Source organism: Abramis brama (genome assembly GCF_963993115.1).
Source record: "Abramis brama genome assembly, chromosome: 15".
NCBI classification, from domain to species: Eukaryota; Metazoa; Chordata; class Actinopteri; order Cypriniformes; family Leuciscidae; genus Abramis; species Abramis brama.
In genome coordinates, this window is record NC_139977.1 from 26,957,341 (window position 1) to 26,976,907 (window position 19,567).

Sequence of the window (19,567 nt, forward strand, 5' to 3'; positions counted from 1 at the left end):
GACGTCACATTTGTTGTATCCACCCACTGACTGCTAATCACATTACTTAATGAGGGACTGACCAATGCAGCTAGTTCCCAGATTTTCCATTTATACCCCTTCTGAGCCCAAAGAAGCACAGCTACAGGATTACGAACCTGTTTATCTGTTTCACAGGATGTGGATGAAGATGAGGAGCTGCAAATTTATACACCATATTTACTAGCAAACATCCAGGAAGTGGTTCATCCGTTCTTCAATACTTGTCTGTTGAGATGTTTCAAGAAAAACAGATAATGGTTATTAAACATGATATTAAATACCATTAAAAAAAGAAAAAGACTTACCATGGATTTCTGGTGGTTTAGTTTGTCTCCCAATGTGACCAAACTGGTCTTCAGTGTTCTAGCTGGTCTTCCAGACTGGCCAAGATGGTCTTCAGGTGGTCTAGTTCTTCAAAGATGGTGTTCAGCTAATTTAGCTGAGCTGATCTTCCAGACTGACTAGCTAACAAACTTTTTTAAATCCTTTAAACTTGACCAACCTGGTGGCAGGTACGATAAGCACACAACTTCAAACTGTTCAGCTGTTAAATTCTGCACGGTTTAAACAAAGAACGGCTCATTTCAGGCATTCAATTCACCAAGTAGCATATTAGCATGTAGCATAGCATTCACACATGGAGCAGCATAAACTGAAAAGAACTACTGAAAGGTCTCGTTTAATTTTATCATTTGCAGTTGACAAGTACATCAGGTCAATTTATGTTGCAGTTTGACTATTGTCTTACAAAACAACTCTTGAATGTTGTGCTCTCATTTTGTGAGTTAAATATCTCTTAAAGCTCTGACACATTGATTGTCCTGTGCAAAAACAGCTTAACAGTCTAGGTGGTGTACCTCAGACTGATTTAAGCTGTTTCTACCATAAGACTGAAGTTTTTGCATGTTTTAAACAAGAAATAGCTCAGTTATCAGACATTGAGACAATACCCAGTAAGTATCTTTGATTCTTTGAACTCCCATGACCTTTGTAAATTAACTCAACAGTTATTGATCCTTTGTCCTAAAAACGACTATCGCGCTTTCATTTTGTAAGGTGATTATCTCCCTTCCAAGCTTTGACAATGATTGTCCTGTGGTAAAGGTGGGATACCTAGAAATTTATTTTATTATTCACGGTTGATGAATTCAAAGAATCAGGTCAATTCATGTTGCATTTCGATTATTGTCCCTCTTTTGTGGGACAATAGTCAAACTGCAACATGAATTGACCTGATACACAAAACAACTAAACAAATTTTGTGAGGCGATTATCTCCTATTAAAGCTCTGACACAGTCACAACTGAAGCTGAGATTGCCTGTCCAAGGTGAAGACACTTAAAGCAACAAGGACACCATTGTGTCCCCACAGTCCAACAACTGTTCCATTATGAGTCTATTGGAAGCATAAACATGGTGAAAACAAATTATTCCTGAAGGAAAGGTCATTTAAAGAGTGGATTGTTGTGCACAAAGGTCTTCACATTTTAATTTTCATGAGGTGACAATACGGTTGCCTTGGAAGACAACTACTATTCATACAGGAAGTTTGAAGGTAAAATGCAAATATAACCTGAACGTCACTTAGCACTAATAATAAATGAATCCAAAGTGTCCTAAACTAACTAGGTGAACTTAAAATGTATTGGAGACCATTTGAATTTGTTGCCAATTGAGACAGCTTGTGCTCCTATAGGTCCAGTGAGCTTGTGCTGGATTGATTGCACAGCATGGTGGGATGGAGTGACAGATGTGCTAAACGTACACGCCATCTCTCCATGTAATCCCCTGAAAAGAGAGAGGAGGGGGTGGGGAAGAGAGCGAGAGTACGTGATCATCTGAAGCGTAGAGCAGTGATCGAGAGCGGAGAGAGACAGAGGGAGGGAACGGCTGGATTATCAGCACTAAGAATCATTGGCATATCCCCGTACAAAACTCGAATGTCACAAGAGGACGCTTGGTAAAGAGGACGCTGAAAGCCTGTATCATCCACACAGTGATTCCGTAACTTCCTGAGCATAATTATTTATTAATATTGCATAACATTTTAAAAAGCAATTACGCAAACACTAACTTTCTATATGTGTGATGTATTTAACATCTGGCTAGTCGGGATACAAAAACAGAAAACAATGATTTGATAGCACCACAAAAAATAAATAAATAAAGCTAATAATAATAATAAAAAAAAAGAAATACAATTAAATAATAAAATATTATAAAAAACTATTTAAAAAAAATACTATAATATTAATAAAATAAATATAACATAATATATAAAAAAACGTAAAATCTAAAAATAATAAAAATAATATAAAAAATAAAATAAAATTATATAATAAATAATTTAAAATAAAAATAATATAAAATAAAAAAATATAATGTAATATGATAATGTAATATACTATAATATAATACTTACAAGTAAGCTACATTTCTAATATTTCCCATAACAAAATACTTTTCGGCCTGTTTATTGTAATCGCTCCCATTCCTTTTCCTCACCATTGATAGAAAGCCTTTAAACCAACATGCAATCAGTTGTTTGTGATGATTGGAGCTGAATGAAGGTGGAGAAAGTGTGTTAAAGCCCTCTGTCTCTGATCTAATCCCTAACGATGGCCCGGGTCACAGAAGCTTCTATAGAGCAGCACTATGGCTCACGGCTGGGTTCCTCACATAATCCCCGGCATGAGGCCGTCCCTGTCAGACAGAGTTACATCTGCATCCAGGAGCTCAAAGCTTCCGCACTTCTATGAGCTGTGAATTATATTACAATATATTCTTGTAACAGGCTTAAATTACCTATGAAAACTTTTAAGAACGTATAATCTTTGGCAAGTTTATGGCTAAATAAGATTTTAAAGTAGAAAACATAATTTGTGTGTTATGTATGACTTACTACTGATATAATTAACTTTGTTATTATTATTTTATAGAAATAACTAGTGCTGTCAAATCGTTTAAACGCAATTTATTAAATCTAACATAAAAGTTTGTCTATAACATTTTTTTCTCCCCCCCCCCGAAAACACCTGATAAGCATAAATATAATGTTACGGAAGCCCTGAACCGCAACGTAAAAAAAAAAAAAAAATTCTGTAAAAAAAGAAAAAAAAAAGCTATCATTGAGATTAAAGTCGAAATATTTCGACAAATCCCGAAATATTTCGACTTAAATCCCGAAATATTTCGACTTTAATCCCGAAATATTTCGACTTTAATTTCGAAATATTTCGACTTTAATCTCAAAATGCTCGATTTTTTTTATTTTTTATAGATTTTTTTTCTTTTACATTGCAGCTCAGGGCCGTATAATGTCCTTCAAAAAAAACAAAAAAAAACAAACAAAAAAAACACTCATGTATGTTAAGTTGACAAAATGTGACAACACCAAGGTCATTTGATTTGTTTTATGTAAATTGTTTGAGAAGAAAAACATTTTTGTTTTTTAAAGATTCAAAGAACACATTTGCACCCTTTGGGTTCTTGCTTTCACCAGTACAATAAAGCTTTAACACTTGTGGAGGAAAAATACGTCTTATTGTAAAGGCAATACCAAAGTGAATGTGTTAAAATACTCGATCTTATTGTAATTACTTCAATCACCACAGTTCAGAACGTTCTTGGGACAGTGATTGAGATCTTGAAATGATTCCTGGACCAGTATTGAATAGTAAATACAATGACAGACCTCTAAAGAATATATTACATCATATTCAGGAATCTTCCATTGAAAATGCCACACACACTTGGAAAAGAGCAGTCATTCAAACCCTGTACAAATCTGATCAAATTAAAAATTAAGAATTAAAAAAAATTCTCAAACAAAATACTTCAGTTTTCAAGTACAATAATTTACAGTTTGCAAACAGAAAACAAACAAACTGGAAATTAACAAAAATGGACAATTTACATGTGTTGTGTTTTACCAAGAGCTACGAATCATCAAAAAAACTTCTTAGCTGCTGCTTCCTGTTGACTCCTGAAAGTAGATGAGAGAAACAAAAACAGAGAGAAAGAAGCATTAAAGGCAGGGTAGGTATTTGTTCCAGAAAAAAATCTTTGTTATACTGGTTGAAAGTCTCTTCACATCCTGATAGCAATCACTAAGTTAAGTGGTCTAAATGTATTTATATGGATATATATTGTCCATGGAAGGCGTAGGACCATAAAATGTTTGTCCAATCACTGCAGCCGGTCCGAATACAATGGTACAATGTCATACCTGCCTGTCAGTGTCAACATATGTATTTTAATACCTCCGCGCATCTGATCGCACAAACATCACACATCATCAGCGCATTTCACTCTATGCAGGATTAGACAGACGTCAGTCACTGAGCAGCACAAACAAAACAGAAGCCACCTTTTACAGTTCCTCCTGAACCAAAACAGCGAGCTTTTGCTGCGTTCACGCCATAACTACTGTAATTTGAAAGAGATTTGAAGGTTTGCGACTCAAATGTATGCGTTTCAATGTCAACACCATCATCGCCAAAATAAATCTGCAGCAGTCAGGTAGTATAGATCAGAGCTCTTCAAGTTATGTTCATTATCATTAATGTAATGTGCTTTGAGACATGAGGTGGTTTAACACCGTCTCTCGTGAAGCTTTGCAGACTCTGCAGTGTGTTTTGAAAGAGGCGTGGCTTTGGAGACGCTTTAAAAGGAGGATGGGATCTTATGCTTTCAAAGCTAATTTGCTATTGTTAACCACTCTGAAAATTACCTACCTTTTTATTTTTGTTCCTTGCATACAAAATCTCAGTCTTTATTAATTTCTGTCTTGCTTTTTTATTATGTGAACAAGAGAACATTTAATTCGAAGACACTGAGAGAGATTTCAGAGCTTTAACTACCAAAACATGAGGAAGCCATTGTAAGAAGCACCCAGATAGGAACAGAACTTTGTATGGACACTGCAACAGAAAGATTCACTCACTTGTACATAACGTAGCCGAAGAAGAGGAGGGACTGAATGACGATGAAGACCACGAAGTGTGTGGTAGAGAGGCAGGAGGGTAAGGAAGGAAGTTCAGGACATTGTGCCTTTTCTGCGGGATTCTAAGGAATATGTCCAAAATGTTTTATACATTTGGTAGTTGCATCTTTTTTTGCAATTGTTATAGATTTTTAACATTGCCAATTTAAGACCACAACACATCACAACCGTTTTAATTTTAATTTTAGTTAAAGTTTGAGTACATACACACAAATGTAGTTTTCATTTTTTTCAGTTTCAGTTGTAGTTATTTTAGTTAAAGTTAAACCATCAGGTTAAACTAAATAAAAATTAGAATGATACCTTGCAATTAGTTGAAATAAGTTATTAATAATAATATTATTAATAATATTTGATTTCAGTTAAACTTTTTTTTATTCAAGTAACAAGTTGGTTTCAACCCTGATGACTACACCAATAAATCTTATTACTATGACTATGAACAGAAATCCAACTGTGCGCTATTTCTCAGCTAAGCCACAAATAAGCCAAGCTATAAGATATATTGTCCATATCAGAAATGCTGCTTTATTGGGAACTCACCACATTTTTCTGAATGATGTGTTCGATGTTCCTCTTGACGACATGCAAATGCTCCTTGATGTCATTGAAGTGCTGGATTGTCTCGTATGATCCAAGTCCGCCTGCGTTACCCTGCTGTTGACCCACTGCCAACTGTTTCAGCGAGCCTGACAACGAGTCCCTACAAACCACAACATTAGTGCAATGCTTCATTTGCCCTCAAGTTTTGAAAAACATTCATGAATCTGATAAGGATTGAGTCAGACACAATATGAAATACTTAATTATTCAAGAAAAAGAGTTGAACATTTTCAAAGATTTCTCATGCCAGATGGTTCAACATTAAGGCTTTAAAAGGAAGGCTAACTCATTTTCTGCCTGTTTACATACAAGGAAACAGTATGTCATACAAGAGGATCGTATCAAACAATCAATTCCTCTGAGACACAGTGTCACAAGACTTAATCTGAGTTTTAAATGCATAAAACAGCTTTAAGCTTTGAATATCTGATCTGATTCTTAAGACAAAGCTCATGTTTTCTGGATTTCATGACATTATTGCTCCATTGTAGACATGAGCATGCAAAGAGATGATTTGCACTTCCTGTCTTCACTCAAAGTATTACAATAAATTTGCAGCATTTAACGCACCAATCATTAAAGCTAATAGACTTAAATGATTATACTTATTGCTATATAAAAGACAAACAACATTCTGAAATTTGAATACGTTTCAATAGAGGATTCTTTTTTCTAAGGGCACATGTAAGAGAAATATTATATATACACAGATATATATATATATATATATATATATTATTTTTTTTTTATATAAAATATATACATACATAGAGGCTTTTGCATCTGTTCCGAGGCAATGACACTTAGAGGCTTTTGCATCTGAACTCTTCATATATATATATATATATATATATATATATATACATACACATACACATATACATATATATATATATATATACACATATACATACACATATACATACACATATACATATATATATATATATATACACATATATACACATATATACATACATATATACATATACACATATACATATACACATATACATATACACATATACACATATACATATATACATATATATATATATATATATATATACATATACACATATACACATATACATATATACATATATACATATATATATATATATATATATATATATATATATATATATATATATATATATATACACACATACATACACACATACATACATACATACATACAGTCAAACACGGATCTCCTGAACTCCCTCATGTCTCAACAAGCAACAAATCAAACTCTTCAGCTCTGGCTGGTATAAAAGTTGAGCCGTTCTCTCACCTCTAGTGGTATCTCAGGAGCACTGCATTTTCACTGCATGAAAAATCCCTGATTACACTGGCAAATGACTTCTGCCAAGAAAATCTTAATATTACAGTGAATTGTCCCAATCTAATCTTTTAAGCCTCATCTTAACTCTCCCAAAAGGCCATTTATCCTCCAGCCTCATAGAAAAAATGAAATTACCATGGAGCGCAAGCAGGAATGATTGCTAAATTAATCTTCCTAAAAAACATGGCCCCTTTCTTAAACATATTTCAGATGATTAAGAAATACCCATTCGGGCCATGCCACAGCTTTCCTCGGGGGGGACACTTTCATTCAGCTATAAATAGTCATTAAAGATATAGTACTATATATATTAGATAAATATATAAAAAAGATGATACATTGGACTATAAACAAAACAATGAAGAAATACTTCAGTACTGTATGATTAAAGAGAAAACCCTAAGGAAATTAAAGAAATGTTTTGTTTCTTATAACGTTCTGGGAAAAAAAGGGAATTAAATTACATTTAAGATGAAATTTTTATATAAGATTCTTATATATAGTGAAATGTTTAATCAAAACAAGGTCAAACCTGAGGTCTGCACATTAAAAAAAGAGCAGCGTACAGTTTAACCTTTTAATCAAGAACACATCTTCTAGTTTAACATAATTTTTTACTGATCACGTATTATCCTGAGCCTGAACCCCATTTCTTTGGATATCGTCTTCAAAATTCTAAGATGATTAAAAGGATAAAAAAAACAAATAAATATATGAGGGGATGGGCAAAATGAAAACGTTTGGTAAGTCATAAGTACAGACTCCTTGGGGAATTACAAAGACAAGAAAGCAATCAGAAGCAGACCATGTATTCGCTGGTGTATGATGGACATATTTAAAGATTCGCATATAATCCATCAAACAGAGGCCCATAAGGAGCCTAAATAAAATCAAATTTGTTTCTTAAGGGGGGGGAAAGACATAAATCTCCCTTGAGGCAAAAAGTGAACATTTAGAAGCTCCCAGTAATCTTTATCCACTTCAAATGACCTATATGTCGGAGGAAGCCATTTTTTGAGTAATATGAAATTATGATAAAAAAAAAAAAGAAAAGGTCAAGATCTTAATATGTGCATAATCTATAAAATGAATTCGATCAACTGAGCATTTGTTTGTTGCGGACCAAATGCTGTTTAAATGTGCGCCAATAGGATTAGCCTAAATGAACAATCGACACAGATTACTGATCTTTTCAACGTCTTTCCGACAACAGGATGACAATGTGGCCTCAATGCTGCCCTTTTGATGAAGACTGCTATGTCTTTGCTAATAGCAAAAATAAAAGTAGCAATATTTACATATGCACTAAATAGCCAACGAATACCTTTTTATAAATGTTGCATGCCTTGAAAAATGACAGATTCATTCAAATGCCATCTTGTTGACAGAAAAGATGGTGTAAAATATTCAAGATTGTGCAGATAAGGAAAAAATAATAAAGTAACTTTGTTGTAGTAAAATTCTGTTTTAATAAAAGTACATGATGTAATTGGGTTATAAAGAAAATCTTAATCTAAATGCATCCGTAACAAACAAATCTCTTGGCTAAATCCCAAAACATCGGTAAGTGTTGTGCTAAAAGTCGGTTTAACAATCATTATAGTTTGGTCACATCCGAGTTAAAGAGTTGTAAAAACAGTCTTTTGTGGGCTAATCCTCTACTTGCACGGCTAAAGAGTTTTAAATGCTGTATTTTGGCATCTAATCCTAAAGCCTTATTGTTCGATTTTGTCTTTGTGCTTTAATCCTTGTTCGTCCACACCTCGCTTAAAAAACACCTGGAAGAAAACAAACAACTGTCCGCTAACAAAACAAAAAAAACAGGTCAAAACAGAATAACAAACAAATGTATTTAATCTGGATTAAACGACGAACATCTTTAGATCTTTACGTAAAGACACAACAAACAAAAGTTAACAGATGAAACCTAATTTGTCACGTTGTTCAGTTTTTTGCAAAGGCATGTAATGCGCTAAGGCCTCTAAGTAGTTGTTTTACTCAGAGATTGTATGCGATTTAACACTTCATTGGCTAGGGATTTTTTTGGAGCATACCGTATTTTCCAGAATATAAATCGCATCTTTTTTGAAATCTGAATTTTTGAAATTTTTCTTTGGCGACTTACCTTACTTCATTAAGGTTTCTCAAAACCTCATGTTGTGTATTAATAATGGTGTCCAATTCATGAGTGGGAGCCTAAATAAAGCAAGTAAACAATAAGTTAGGCTCAAAGACAGGTTAGAACATAAATTCGATTAATAAATGAAAGAATGTAAATCAACCATGTAATTTTGGTGCTTTACAAACTGAACAATTTAAAGTCATTACATCTCATGAAGGATTTTGACTGGATCCGAGATGACACCATGGCATTCAATATAAAAATCTGGTCAACGTAAGAGTGTCCAGTGCTGTTAAATGCATTTGTCATGTCCTACCTGTCCTGACTGTGCTTGTGGTGCGCGTTTGGAGATCTCCTCTGTGATGACTGACACATAACGGCGTTGTTCATCCAGAATCATGGCCAGCTGCCTGTTCAACTGCTTGATTTCCAGGTGGATTCGATTCTGCCCCTCAAACACCTGACGGATTTCCCGATCGTTAACGCTTTCAAACAGGTCCTCAACTGCCAGAAGAGAAACACTGAACAGATGTTTTTCTACAAATATGGATTTTCATTTTTCAACAAGGCATTTAAAATGAATCAGAATCTGTTGTAAATACATCTGTGAATAAACACAGAGAATGCACGGTTTAGGGAAAAATGTTGCGCCTAAAATGCCCTTAAAGATGGTTAAAATAAAAATCTAGATAGAAAAAAAAAATCAATAATAATAATAATAATAAAATATAATAATAATTTTATGAAATAATATAATTTTATATAAAATATAATATTTTTTAAAAATAAATAAAAGCAACCAAATTGAACTTGTCCAATCAGATCTATATGGAAGCTTGTTTCCACAATGCAATAAAAATAAATAAGGTAATTGCGACTTTTTATCTCAAAATTCGGACTTTTTTTCTCGCGATTGCGGGTTTATACCTCACAATTTGGACTTTAGAACTTGCAATTGAGAGTTCATATCTCAACATTTCAAAAAAAAAGAAAAGAAAGTGAACTGCAAGATTAATTCGCAATTCTTGCTTTTTCCTCACAATTCTGACTATTTTCCTCGCAATTGCGACTATTTTTCTCAGAATTGCGAGGTTATATTTTGCAATTCTGACTTTTTTCTCCGAATTTAATTATAAACTTGCAAGAGTGAGTTGTAAAGTCAGAATTGAGAGAACTGACAATTGAGAATTTATATCTCAAAATTCTAGGGGTGTAACAATATACCGTGTCACAATATATCGCAATATAAAAATGCAACAATATGTATCATGGATAGTGACAATATGTATCGTGAATATGTAAAAAATTCAAGTTTTCAGAGTTTTAGTGTCAGTATTACATTAAACTAATATAATGTATAATAATGCAATGTGGGAATATTTGTGGGTCCTGATAATGCCGAATATCTTATGTTACCAGTAAAAAGTGGCCTACATTATTTTAAATATATCTAGTTTAGTGGCACATTCATCTAAAATAATCCTGTATTTTCAGCTTCAGAATCATTAATATTTTTATTCTTGTGTCACTATTGTCCCATGCATTGGGTTACAAGAACCAATATATTCAGAATATTTTCTTAGAATTGAGAGATATAAACTCAAATTGTGATAAAAGTCAAAATTGTATAAAAAAAAAAAGAAAAAAAAAAAAAGAAGTCACAGATACATTTTATATATTTTACTCCATGACAGTAACAAGCTTCCATAGATCTAAGACCAGTCAATTGGGAATGGATGCATTTTACCATTCAAGATTTCTGTGTTTTAATGTGAGTTTCTCTTAATGTTTCCAGGACATTTCTATTGATTATAAACATGATGAAAACTCAAAGCTGAATGTGAATCTGAGGGTCAAAACTTCAGACAGAATGAGAGCAACTCACTGGGCTGCCCCTGGACATCAGGGTGCTCTTTCTGAAACTCCTCTTTCCTTTTGTCCAGCTCTTGTTGGAAATTCTCAAATTCCTCCTGGTACTTGTCCTTCTCCTCTTTGGGAATCTCTTTTTCTGGGAGAGGCTTTATAGAAAGACAAAACACACATTCAAACACAATCACGCACATAGACACACTTACGCATACTCCAATTATAATGAACAAGAGGAATGGAGTAAGAGGTAGACACTTATGAAATAAGTATGGCCGATTCTTCGTACTTATTCATACTTAGATGTGTGTATGCGAATGTGTGGCGAGGAAAATGCGTACCAGATTCTGCCCAGGCTCTGCAAGTCTGAACAGCAAAAATGACAGCACATCATGGTCATCTGTTGAAAGAAATTTAGACACATTTTTAAAGCTGCAGAGTGTAATTTCAGTGCCACTAGCAACACTAAACACATTTCAAAGTTTTAAACCTCTTCTTCCACAGAACCTGCTATAAAAATGGATACAAACCATTCATTAGATTACTTTCATATAAACTTAATGTTTGAATGCCATCTTTGTTGGTTCAATTTTCATCCAGTTGGAGGTTAACAAAGACGACATTAGACCTTCAACCGGAAGAGAGAAAACTCTGGATTTGGATAAGTAAAAATACCAGCAAGTCCTCCGGTGGCTGCCGAGATCCCAAAATAACCAGACTCAGGAATGACCATGTTTTCAACTTTGGTGCAAAACTCATAATCGTCTTTATCAGGAGTGAAGCCATTATTGATGAAAACCTGAAACAATTGAGAATATATTCAGACGTTATTATAGCTGGGAAACTTCATATTTTCATTTCAATTTAGGTAAGTTGCTCCTTTTTTTAACGAGATCATATTGAGATGAATAGATTAAATAGTCAAACAATTTACCTGAACACATCCAACAAAATACTATAGTATTTCCAGTTGTACATGGATCTATTGTTTTGATGTACATTTGCAATGCAAGATTCACCGAAATACACATTTAAATCACAAAAGCTATTGTTAAATTATCAGGGTCAAAAGGTTTAATTATAGTCGGTTCTTTAGTATTAATCTTGAAACTTATTATTGGTGACATGATGATATAAACTTGACCTACCGATAAAGTTTGCTTGTAGTAGGTGATTTTGGCACGTACAGGGTAAGGTTTGTTTCTGAAGTCTCTAAGACATGTACCCAGAGCCTGCGTTGAGCCATCACTGAAGGAAAAATATTATTTATCAAATACATACATACATATATATATATAAACAACGACAACAGGTTTCCTTTCCATGTCAACAAGTTTGGCCAAGGTTAAAATTTCATGAAATATTGAACTGATAATGTGAAGGCTTATGTGTTAGCGCAGTCTAGCTAGTACATATGCGGCTCACAGATCTAATTTAATGCTTTCACTGTTACTGCACTGAGATTAAGACAGACAGAGGATTAGACTCTCTCTCTCATAAATAATCATATTTCCTAATCTCCTTTGAGTTGTAAAAATGAGAGCGCTGATGTCAGCAAGGAGGATATGTTTACTTACTTTTGATGGTCATAAACAAGTTTGCCATTGTTACCCACCACGAGGACAGCAGGGTTGTTTTTCTACAATAGCAAGGTCACAGAAGACAGGGAGACATAATCCTTATTTAGTTCAGAGGAGACACAAAGCAAGTCTACTGAGGTAATTTAGTGTTTGTTGCTGAGGCAAAAGCTAAGCACATTACCATAATCCTTTGATAATATATATATTTACCTCTACCTTAAGATGTTTTGACTGAAAAATGCACATCGGTAAAAAAAAACACGTTGGTGCCTTTTACTGACACAAACAAGTGTTAAAATAGTCATTTTTCAATAAACTACTAATTATAATAAATTACAGTGCTGCCAAATAATTGAAAACAAATTTATTACACAATATGCTGAATTTGCAAATATTAATATTTGCCTGTATATATATATATATATATATATGTATGTATATACATACATACACAGTAAATACATATAACTTCACAAACACATTTAAAAATAAAATTTGAATTAAAATGCAATTATTAAAATTATACTCATGTACAATCACCTTCCCATCATTATCAAAAGAGTCAAAGAATATTCCCACGCCGTTCCACTGATCAGCAGCCCCGTACACAGGACCATCCAGACCTTGACCAGACGTGAACCATATGGCCTACACACACACACACACACACACACACACACACACACACACACACACACACACACACACACACACACACACACACACACACACACACACACACACACACACACACACACACACACACACACACACACACACACACACACACACACACACACACACACACACACACACACACACCAGTGAGCATGGGTAATTTGGTAAGTGGTGCTTGAGTTCAGTGTGGTCTGCTCCACCGGACTGTGGGACAATTCAATGAAAGCACATGTTACTCGTACAACACTACATTATAATTACTCACTCAATACTGCGAATGTTGAACAAAGTTCATGAATTATCAAGGATGACCTATGGATGCCTTTTCTTATAAAATGATTTATTCTGTGCAAAAAGAAGTACCTGCGATAAGACGAAAAAAACTGAACCTCATGACTGCTAACAAATAAAGTAAATCATATTTCGTTTAAGTCAAGTCTGTAGCACCAGTAATGCAGCTGCACAAAGTGAGCTCATATGACCAGGGTGGAGAGAAAGTGAAACGTGTGACATGAAAAAAAAAAAGTATGTTTAATGTTATAATATAATATAATATAATATAATATAATATAATATAATATAATATAATATAATATAATATAATATAATATAATATTTAATGCTAATATGGTTTGTTAAAAGCAATAATAGTAACATAAAACTAGATTTTTACATCTTATGAAGAAAATGCGACTATTGTTTGCCTATGCAAACCTGCCGCCACAATGCTAGGGTGTTCTGGGTGGTTGCCCAGGCGTGACTATGCAGGTGTTCTGTTAGTGCATTTCTATACGGTTGCAGGGCCAAAGCAAAAAGATCCTGCCACAAAGTCTCTATGATCTTCTGATCTCTAGATATGACTTCACAGGAAGTACCCACACTGCCCTTCTGTTTTAGTGACTTTTACACATCAGTTAATAAAGTTTTGTTTATGTAAACGCTTTTGTGTGCACTACTGTAATGTAGTCCACCACAAGTTTTAAATGACATTGTTTAAATGATCAAAAAGCAGGATTGATTTAAAAAAAATATTAGCAAGGGCAATCAACATATAAGTTTAAACATCTCGCAATTCTGACTATTTCTCACAACTGCCACTTTCCTTCTCACAACTGCCACTTTCCTTCTCACAACTGCCACTTTCTTTCTCACAGCTGCCACTTTATTTTCTCACAACTGCCACTTTATTTCTCGCAACTGCCACTTTATTTCTCGCAACTGCAAAAATTGTGAATTGCAAGACAAACTTGCAACTTTGAGAAAAAAAGTCAGAATTACGACTTTCTCAGAAATTCAACGTTATTTCTCCCAATTTTGACGTTATTTCTCCCAATTGCGAGATTATGAGTCTGAATTGTGAGAAATAAACGTACAATTCTCAGAAAGAAATACAAAATTGCGAGACAAACTTGCAATTGCAAGAAAAGTCAGAATTACAACTATTTCTCACAACTGAGACTTTATTTCGCGACTTTTTTTCTCACAATTGCGACTATTTCACAATTTCTTTTCTCACAACTGCGACTTTATTTTGCAATTTTTTTTTTTGACTTTTTTTTTCACAATTGCGACTTACAGTTGCGAGTCTAAATTGAGACAAACTATGAAAAAAATCAGAATTGCGAGACACTTGCAATTGCAAGAAAAAAGTCAGAATTTCTCACAATTGCGACTATTTTATAAGTCAGAATTGCGATATATAAACTTGCAATTGCAAGAAAAAAGTCAGAATTGAGAGAGATTGTCACAATTACCTTTTTTATTTTGTGGCGAAAACAAGCTTCCATATAGAAGTTGTTAAAAAAGTAATAATATTTTACAAAATTACTATTTTTTTTTAAATCAAATAAATAAATATATATTATTATATTATAATTTATTATAATTTATATATATATATATATATATATATATATATATATATATATATATATATATATATATATATATATATATATATATATATATATATATATAATTTCTAGTACACTACTTGCAGAACTCCACAAGGTTCACCCAGATCTGGAATTCAACCTGTGGCACTAGCTCAAGGCTTTAGTCCCTAAAATGGGTCTAAATGACCCTCTACAGTCAAAACGATAACAATGCATGTTTGTGCTTCTGTATGTTTACAAATGCCCATAGCCAAAAATGTAGAAATGAGGCTCACATACACAAAATAATAATGATTATTTTCCCCCCTCTTACCAATCCATCTGCTCCCATTCGTCCCCGTCCGGACACACGGAATGCCACCTCAGCTTCCCAATGTTCAAAACTTACAGGGGATTTTGTCCATACCCCACCCTTCTGGCTCCGCAGAGAGGGGGTGATTCGAATCTGATCCGCACCAGGAATGGCATCTAGAAAGAAGATGGACATTTGAAATGAATGAACTCATAGTTATTTCTACTAACAACAAGTAACTTAACTCTCATTAGAGTAGACTGTAGTAGACTGTTAGATTAGTGTTAGGGTTCAGGTTAGTAGAATAAGCTGACATGTAGTTGCAAAGATACTTATAGTCAGTAGAATGTCTGTGGGGAGCATCAAAATAAAGTTTTAGCAGATATTAAGCAGAGAGTCTAATACTCTACTAATAACATTGACATGTAGGTTAGTAGTTAGTAGAATGTCTAAAGAGGACCATCGGAATAAAGTGTAACCATAAAACTATAATAATCACTGCGCAGTTAGCCAAACCAATCAGAATATCTTATTTAAGAGAATATAGAAAGTTTTATTAGGCAATCTGAGACAACAAAAGATTTGTGTTACATAATTTCATCATTATCACACACCCATTTGCAATATCTGGCACACTACCAAGTATACGAGTCGAACTTTCATGACAGCATACTTCTATGTTGACATAGGCTAAATTTATTTAAACAGCACTTATGACAGAAACATCAATATTAAATTTGAGGACCAAGTAAACAGCCCTAATTGCCCCTGTCGGCTAATATGTGGTGGTGTATTTGAAAGATTTGGGAAATGTTGCAACACAGAACTTTGCTCTTCCCACATGCCGAGACAGATTTGTTTAACCCTTTAGGAAAACTAGTGCCATGTCAGCTGTTAAACAGCACGAATATATTTAATAATCATATATTTTTTTAACAATGTCACCACGATTATGCATCAAAAATTATTAGGCTATGTGAATCTGATAACTAATCATAATCACACTTTTATTAACACATAGAGTATATTATTTAATCATATGACAAAAGCAACTAACAATGCACCAAACATATCAGAACAGAAGCAGAGCATTGATTTTAAAATGCCGCCATATTTTAACTTTAAGATGTGTTACACATGTATCATAATATGCATTATTACAAGAAACCCCTCATGAACAAGCAATGTCATCCAAAATCATTCATTCAAAAATGCAATACTTGCACCACTCAGGGTCAGTTCACTTTAATGTAACCTCGCATAAACTTCACGGGCCATTTAAACTACATGTCCGTACATGGACTAAACATGCTGACAGATGACAGACAGAGATACAGATGGATGAGAGAGATCAGACAGACACCCATCAATAAACTTACTCCCAGTATGAATCCAGAATGGGATTCTTCCATCACTCTGTGTCAGATGTGGCCCTTTGAAACTGTATTTATACTCAAAACGCCGGTGCGGCAAGTCCCCGGCAGCGTTGTCGGCGAAAACGTGCGGAAATATTAAAGAAATTAGTAATAAATAGGCATAAGCTGCCAGGAACTTAGCTATGGGCACCGCCATGTTTGAGTCTGAATGCTGACGTAGCGCAGAGAGGGGCGGGATAACTGGAAATGCTGAAGGGCCAACAGGGCGCTCTCGCATTGGCTGAAGGGCCAACAGGGCGCTCTCTCATTGGCTGAAGCGCTAGATTGACACACGGGGAATTATTAGGCGAACCGCCTTGAGCTACGTTTTTAGGCAGTAGGCACCGTCGCACTGATGACTTCGTAGCCTACTAAACGTGTCATAGGCATAGCATACAAAAACGTTACCACAGTAACAGAAATCTTCGCCAAAAAGATTTTAAGAGTTTATTTTGCCACTGTAAATTTATAATTAATTAACATGAGAGCTTTTTTCAGACCTTTTATTAAATGATAACAGATTTACACACACAAATACACGCACACACACACACACACACACACACACGTATGTGTGTACTTATTGTAAAACATATATAATATATAATAGCCTGTTGTATACTGTATACACACACACATATTAGAATTTTATACATAGATATAATACTGATTATATTTATATTTAAAATATACTTAGTCAATAGTAAGTATACAGCCTACAGGCATAAAAGCTTTTTCTCTCACACATGCTATAAATGTATTTAAATGTATAAATATACATATAATATTGAATATAAATGTAATAAATATTTAGTCAACAGTATTGTATATTTACATTTAATATATATATATATATATATATATATATATTAGGGCTGTCAAAAGATTAAATGCGATTAATCGCATCCAAAATAAAAGTTTGTGTTTAAATAATATATGTGAGTGTACTGTGTATAATTAAATTTGTATCTAGAAATACACACACATGCATGTATATATTTAAGAAAAATGTGTTATTTATATATATAAAAATTATATTTATATATAATATAAATTATATATAAATATATACAGTATATATGCAAATATTTCTTAAATATATACATGCATGTGTGTATTTATATATACAAAATAATTATACACAGTACACACACATATATTATTTAAACACAAACTTTTATTTTGGATGTGATTAATCGCGATTAATCTTTTGACAGCCCTAATATATGATATACATAGGCATATATATGAAGCTTTTTCTCACACAGACAGAGACACACACAAACTTTATTGGCACCCCTGGTAAATATGATCAAAGATGGCTGTAAAAAATAAATCGGCATTGTTTATCCTTTTGAAGTAAAATAATTGAAAGTGGGGTAAAATTACATTATAATTTTTTTTTTCTACAAAACACTTTGGCCACAATTATTGGGACCCCTATAATTTTTTTATGAGTAAAATATCTCTGAAGTATATTCCTATTAATTTTTTTTTTTTTTTTAGCACACCAGGGTGACTAGGAACATGAAATTGTCTGGCTATGACTTCATAGGAGTTTAAATATGAGGAAACACAAACCCTTAATCATCCATCATCACAATGAGAAAAACCAAAGAATATTGTTCTGATGTGCATCAAAAGATTGTTGAACATCACAAAATAGAGAGTGGCTGTAAGAATAGCGAAAGCATTGAAAATTCTCATTTCCACCATCAGGGCAATAATTAAGAAGTTCCAATCAACTAAAGATGTTACAAATCTGCCAGGAAGAGGATGTGTATCTAAATTGTCTTAATACATGTTGAGGAGGAGAGTTCGAGTGGCCAAAGACTCACAAATGGAGAATTGCAGAGATTAGTTGAGTCTTCAGGTCAGAAAGCCAAAAAATATATATATATATTTCAAACAACCCCTATCACCACAAGTTGTTTGGGAGGGTTTCAAGAAAAATCCTCCTCGCTCATCCAAAAACAAACTCCAGCATATTCAGTTGCAAACACGACTGGAACTTCAAACAGGACGGAACATATGGTCAGATGAAATAAAAAAAAAGAGTTTTTTGGCACCAAACCCACCAGACTGGTTTGGTGCCAACAGGAATAAAACATACCCCATGCCCACCGTTAAATATACTGCTGGATCTTTAATGTTAGGGGCCTATTTTTTTGCTGGAGGTCCTGGACTTCTTGTTCAGATACATGGTATCATGGATTCTAGCAAATACCAAAACCTGACGGCTTCTGCTAGAAATCTTATAATGGGCCATGGTTGGATCTTTCCTCAGAACAACGATCCAAAACAAACATAAAAATCAACACAAAAATGTGTCACTGATCACAAAATGAAGCTTCTGCCATGACCGTCCCAGTCCCCTGACCTGAACCCTATAGAAAATGAGTGGGCTGAACTGAAGAGAAGGAGAACAACAAGGACTGGTCTCTGATCTCTTGTCAGGTGTTCTCCAAACTCATCAGGCATTATGGGAGAAGACTCAGAGCTGTTATCTTGGCAAAAGTAGATTGAAAAGGTATTTAATAAAATGGTGCAAATAATTACGTGTTTTGGAGAAAAACGTTTATTTCATAATGTGATTATGAACAGGAACAGGAACATGAAGTGATGTGCTCAAGCTTGTGATAAGAACATTCTCCCTCCCTCTCACACACACCTTGACTGACAGAGCAAAAGTGTCTCAGCACAACCTCTTATCCTGCTAGTGAACCTGTAATTAGGGTCTTA

At 34.0% G+C, this 19,567-nt stretch overlaps 1 protein-coding gene across 1 annotated transcript; it reads right to left on the minus strand.

Moving 5' to 3' along the window:
- Window positions 1-3,419: 3,419 nt before the first annotated feature.
- On the minus strand, window positions 3,420-17,005 carry lman1 (lectin, mannose-binding, 1). The gene is made up of 13 exons (XM_084138301.1): window positions 16,790-17,005; window positions 15,432-15,586; window positions 13,086-13,193; window positions 12,543-12,604; window positions 12,114-12,213; window positions 11,641-11,764; window positions 11,307-11,365; window positions 10,985-11,117; window positions 9,416-9,603; window positions 9,103-9,173; window positions 5,570-5,729; window positions 4,967-5,088; window positions 3,420-4,006 (listed from the first exon to the last, which is right to left on the minus strand). The coding sequence occupies exons 1-13, from the start codon at window positions 16,980-16,982 to the stop codon at window positions 3,970-3,972; spliced, it is 1,512 nt and encodes a 503-aa protein (XP_083994427.1). The 5' UTR covers window positions 16,983-17,005; the 3' UTR covers window positions 3,420-3,969.
- Between the last annotated feature and the right edge of the window lie 2,562 nt (window positions 17,006-19,567).

What these genes read in the sequence shown, in the direction of transcription:
- lman1 (XM_084138301.1), bottom strand. Translation starts at nt 16,982, where the DNA reads ATGGCGGTGCCCATAGCTAAGTTCCTGGCAGCTTATGCCTATTTATTA. An exon ending in ATTCTGGATTCATACTGGGA is followed by an intron (nt 15,587 to 16,789) that starts GTAAGTTTATTG and finishes TCTTCTTTCTAG; the next exon opens with ATGCCATTCCTGGTGCGGAT. An exon ending in CTTGTTTATGACCATCAAAA is followed by an intron (nt 12,214 to 12,542) that starts GTAAGTAAACAT and finishes TTTTTCCTTCAG; the next exon opens with TGATGGCTCAACGCAGGCTC.